Consider the following 6,000-nt stretch of genomic DNA (forward strand, 5'->3'; position numbering starts at 1 on the left):
TAGAAGAGTTTAATTAACTTTGCTCTCAGATAAATCCTTAAAATTCCTAATTTACAGGTAAATTTATTATAAACAATTTCAATTAGTACACGCTTTTCAATATTATAAAATGAAGAACTAATACTGCTAGCACTTAAACAACTATAGTTATCTAAACCATAAAAAATCAAACTTAAGTTTTAGCAAAACTTTAAAGAAATTTTAGTAAATAGTTACAAAATTTCAATCTTTAAAAAAATCAATATTTTTAAGTTTTTAAATCGACAAACTAACATATGGCAAAAGTTTCAACATTTAAAACGCACAAAATTTTTGTGATAAAGACTAGTGAAAACTTTTAATGAGAAAGAAAGTTTTCTTACAAACGTAGCTTAAAATAGACTTAAGTTAATTGTTTAATTTATTTACTATAACTTGTTTAAATACTTGGTTACTTGATTGAATTACAAAAGTCTTTTTTAATTTTTTTTTCCTTTATGATGTATAAACCTTTAACACACATAAGTATATAATCTTAAAAAAATAAAATTCAAAATTTAAATTTAAATCAACAACAATATTATCAATTTCTTTAGGTGGTTTGTTACAAGAAGTTTCATTTCTAAGTGTTAAGTTTTATTTAAACCATAAACCGATAACTTAAACATAGTCAAATTACTTACTAAAAATGAAGCCTAAAATCTTACAAAGTAAAGTTAAAACAAAAAACTAAAATTAAGTGGTATGTATATTAATTTAACTTTTGTTAAGATGTACAATTGACTGATTGCAGTAAAATAAATTAGTTTTACTGATTGTTTACACTCAATAAATGCTTCTGCACTTTAATGATATCAATTATTCTATCAAAACGCATACCACACAAAAGTTATAAGGTTAAAGTTAGTTTGAAGTTTAACAGGAACTAAGTTTTATTGTCTACTGTTATTATTGCTTTAAGTTCTTTTTTTTTTACTTTCAACTTACTGAATTATGCTTAACTTACTTAAAAATACTTTGTTAGCTTGGTTTGAAACTTCATTTTAACTTTCTAAATTTTTTCATATAATGAAAATTGTTAAAAACTTTACTAAAAACTAACTTAACAACTAAAATGCGATAAAAGTGTTAGTCATTTGTATAAATTTAATGGATATATTAAAAAGAAGCTTTAAATTATAACAATAAAAGCAGACGATTAAACTTAGTTACTTATAAACTTTAAACAAACTTTAGCATTTTAAACTTTAATAATGTTTTATAAAAGTTACAGTACGATAAATAACTGAAATTATGTGTAGAACTTATATAAAAATATGTTTATTTACAAAACTTCAACTAAAAGCTAAAACTATTTATGCGAACCTTACTCATAACCTTGAATTTTATGTTTTGCCATAAATCAGACTTTATTTTATGTTTTTAGACATTTAAAAGTATTTTAAAATTTATAGAAAATAATATTTCGTTAGCAGCATTTTAAAACAAAAAAATATAACAACAGTATGTAACTCAGTTTTAAAGATAATTAAAACTAATTTTATCAAACAGAAATATATCACAATAGACATATAATTTTATAGACACTAAAGAAAATTTGTATTTAAAAACCAGTTTAACTATAAAAAATATATACACTTAAGCACTGTTCAGACTTAAAGAAGATTTTTCTTTACTAAAAACAAAAGTTCAATGATCAAACCAAATAAAGATTGATTTTATTAACCAGACTTTTTTAAGAAACAACATTAATAAACTTCAATGATATCACATTAAAGTACTCTATCAAAGTCAAATACTACAAAAAAAACGTTCCATCTTATATTTGTTCAGTGTATTTTCCTAGGTAGACATGTTTATGTGTCTTGTACTAATGTGACGCAAACATGAACTTTATTATTCATAATTAAGATATCTTGTGTCGCTGTATCTTTTTTAATAATTACGGCTTTTTGCGAATAAGTTTAATGTCATCGTTCGCTACATTTAGTAATTTTTCACTGCATTCATTTCAAAAATAAAGTTATGAAACATCTTATTTTTTATAATAACGCAAGTATTAAATATTTACAATTCTAATTTTTAAAGAAAGGTTTCATTTCATTGCCTTTTGTTTTATAACTTTAGATTTGTAGAAAGCAATGTTTTTTAAGCTGAAAAATAGCCAACACTTATAAACACACATATTTTGTAAACAAGTTTTAGTAACTTTACAGCTATACTTACTGATGCTATTTTAGATTATTATCTACAGTTTTTCTTCAGTTTTAGTATCGACTCTTTAAATTTACCCTAGTTATAAAGCTGTTGTTATTACAATTTCAGGAGGACTTACACTGAAAACAGACGCGTTATTTATTCGATGTTGAGAAACTAAAAACACACCTTCACGCATAATAATTCCGCTACTTTCTCAACAAAACATTATATGACGTTTGAAAACTAAGTTTTGAATTAAACAAAAACACTGCTATTATTTATATTGAGTAAATACTTATTTAAATTTTTTTTAAACTAAAACTGAATTCTTACGAGCTATATTCAAATGAGCATTACAAAGCAAATGAGATAATTAGTAAAAAAAAAATCAAAAACTAAACACAAAATGAGCTTTAAAAAATTTAAAAAATTACTTAAAATAAATTAATAATAACGCTTTTTTAAATTTAATACGTTGTAAAAGGTAATAAAAACTATAAAATTATATAACAACTTTTTTATGTTTATAATTTACTGAGTAAGCAGGCTTATAAAAACTTTTGTTCAAAAGTAAACACTTTATACGCTTGATTGAATTTCTTTTGCATACTAACTAAAGTGTACAGCATTGCTTTTCAAACTTATTAAATAATCTTGAAAATATATTTCAGATTTTAAACAAACATGTTTTTGTTAATTTTGTTAAATTTTACCAACTTTACTTTTTAATAAAAAATAAAAGTTTTATTAATTTTTATTCATAAACTTTTTGTAAAGTTATCTAGATCAAAAATTTATTGAATAGACTACTATAATTTAAAAATTCAACTACAATTGTAATTTCCTATTGTAACTCAATTTTTAGAACAACTAATTGTATACCTTTAAAAAAACACTTTAAATATTAAATTAAAGAATTACAAAAATTAACAATACTTAAGTTAAACACACTAAATCAACTAAGTAAAATTAGGATTGTCTGTCTTGAAAAAAGGCAAGCTTGCATTTATTTCAATATTTTTAAATCTTTTAAACTATCCTGAACTAACCTGAGAGGGTTGAAGCACAAATACAATATGCTAATATAAAGCTTGAAGGTTACTATGATATAAAAATTAATCATATATATAGTCATAAGTCTCTTTAAAAAACACAATAAACTACCAAATTTTAGCCTATTCAGCTTGAAATGATAAAGTTTGTTAGGTACATAACTCATTATGCTAAATGCATAAAACTTACAAACCACATATACATAAATGTAGTCTCTCTGAAAAGTACTTGAAACAAACAAACCTCCACATAGTCATACTCGTGATTTTCACTGCTTCGATGCTCCTGCGCGCAAATCTTACACCTGTTCAGCAGCTCGGGTGGCAACTCAACCACTTCATTGTGAGCTTCAACAGGATCGTGTTGACCACCACTGGGTTGCTGTGGTGTATCAGGAGTTGGTGAGGGGAACTCCCTGGATGAAGAACGTCTCAAGCTTCTCCTGTTCGTGTTGGGAGATGCAGCAATGAATCCTGTTGGAACTAAAAAATTTAAAACATGTTAACATTTATAGTTTTGTTCTTAAAATTATTGAAATTTATTAAAAACTTTAAATAGTCATATGATGACTACAACTGTACTTATTTCAACTAGTTTATTTATTTTTTAACAAACTTTCTATTGTAAATAGAGTTTTATGTTATTTTTTTATAATTATACTAAACTTAAAGTTTTATCTAAATATCAATTGCATGTGGGTACACAACATATTAAATAAGTATCAAGTCTCAATATAACCTTCATTGTAAATGCCATTAGATGTATTGTGTTGGTCACTTGATGGTCTTGTTACAGTTTCAATTCTTGTGTTTATTATGTTTTCTGAACTGTCCACTCTTAACATAGCTCCACTTCTGTACCTGATAAACATATTATTAGCTTAAAAGTTTTATTTATCAGAAACATAATTATAAATAACTCATGCTAATTTCATTATGGTGGTATAATTATAAGTAAACCGTTTTATTAAATCTCATAATTGACTCTGACTAAACTTAGTATAAAAACTAATTTACTTTATTAATTAAAAAAACTAACTACTAAGTTGTTGTAATTATTGCACAATCTAAGGATAGACAATTTATACTTTCAATTAAAAAACAATAACTATATATAATGAGAAACACAGTCATTGTTTTGCAACGTTCAAGTTTAATACCTATTCAAATTTTAAATAAATGTTTCTTGTGTCTTAAATCATGCTTTACTATTATTATCAACCTTAAAAAGTAGTAGCAGAATACTATAAGAACTTGACCAACAGTGATATCAGTATAATATAAATTTGTACAGCTAAGAAAAAATAACAATTTGTTTTGTTTTAGAAATTTTACATTACACTTTTATGACAATGAAGCAACCAACCTGACTGAATGAGTAGCATAAGATGGTGGTGATGAAATTTCAATTTCTTCATTTTGAATATCATCTGAGGATACACTGTGATGGTTCCTTGCAATTGCAACAAAACCCACTTTTCCCTGTGAGTTGGTCACTTCCACAACTGAATTAGTTCTAGTTGATGTTGCTTCCATGACAACTTACTAACATTTCTGAAAATTATACTGTATTTAAATTAGCTTATATTAGAAACTTATATATTTTTCAAAAATTCCACAGGTTAGGTTTGTGGTTTTATTTCATTACTTATATGATTGTAAAAGGTTATAATGAAACAATTAAGTTTGGGTACTTAACTTATCTTAATTAGTTTTAAGTTGAGTAGTTCAGCAATACATTTAATTATACAACAACGTTAAACAAAAATTTTGAATCACTAATTTCAAGATACTTTTTCAGTGTTCTAAAAAGCTTACATCAGTTTTCATAGTTGGCAATTGAAATCACAATTTGGATATATATCTCTTAATTGGACTGCTTATTTACTGACTTTTTACGGTGTGCATAACATTCTAACTTCTAAAAATAAATACTAATAATTCTGAGTTTTTGTGAATTACCCCGATAAATAAACATTTTTTCCAACTATATTTTTTAATATTGTAATCTTATTAATTAGACCTACATGAGTATCTTTTATACTTATTGAATCACAATTTTTTTCAAAGTATGACCAAAAAAAAAAGAATTAAAATTTACAAAAATATGGCAAATTTAAGTAATCATAAATTTTCTTTTGAAAAATCCATTACTTGTCATCATAATCTTAATAACTAGACCTAAATAATAGTTTTTTTTAACCAAATTTAATTACTTTTTGAGATGTGACCCCTTAAAACTTTTTATAAGAATTTAAATTTTTGTGTAGCCCTTATTTTCTAACTCATTGCAAATACACAAATTAGAAAAAAAAACCTTAATATATTAATCATATGTGAAACTTAACTTTGAAAACACAACTATTTAGCTTTAATAGTTGGTATATTTTACAAGCTACTTAATGAAATATTTTACAAAAAAAATTCTGATATTTTATAAAAGCTAAGTTCCTATTCAATTTAAATTAAAGATTATAATTAAAAAATAATCTAGTCTAAAAATCCTACTTAACTTAAAAACAAGCATTATTTCAAAAAAAAATCTAAAAAACTAGTCTCAATTTATCTGATATATTTACAACAACTTTCTTAATCAGATGATTACCTTAACTGCTTTGGTAAAATGATAGTCTTTCATATTTATTTTAGAGTAAATAAAAAAAAATGACTAAATAGTATAGTCTTGATTAGAACTTTATGATTTTAAAGAAACAACTAAATACTTTAATTATAAAGTTGTTACTTTGATGAGAGTCTAGTTTAGTTTTAA

At 24.1% G+C, this 6,000-nt stretch overlaps 1 protein-coding gene across 2 annotated transcripts in view; it reads right to left on the reverse strand.

Moving 5' to 3' along the window:
- Positions 1-4,780, reverse strand: part of LOC145835724 (ligand of Numb protein X 2-like) — a 35,598-nt gene extending 30,818 nt beyond the window's left edge. The window contains exons 1-3 of one of the 2 annotated variants that reach the window (XM_082943431.1): positions 4,597-4,780; positions 3,970-4,091; positions 3,475-3,704 (exon numbers count right to left, since the gene is read on the reverse strand). In XM_082943431.1, coding sequence (XP_082799557.1) covers positions 3,475-3,704; positions 3,970-4,091; positions 4,597-4,766 — 522 coding nt within the window. In that variant the 5' untranslated portion in view covers positions 4,767-4,780. Of the gene's footprint in view, positions 1-3,474; positions 3,714-3,969; positions 4,092-4,596 lie in introns of both variants that reach the window. The other variant, XM_082943430.1, reaches the window with a different exon arrangement.
- Between the last annotated feature and the right edge of the window lie 1,220 nt (positions 4,781-6,000).

The sequence above is a fragment of the Thalia democratica genome, chromosome 5 (genome assembly GCF_965202585.1).
Source record: "Thalia democratica chromosome 5, ktThaDemo2.hap1.1, whole genome shotgun sequence".
Classification (NCBI taxonomy): Eukaryota; Metazoa; Chordata; class Thaliacea; order Salpida; family Salpidae; genus Thalia; species Thalia democratica.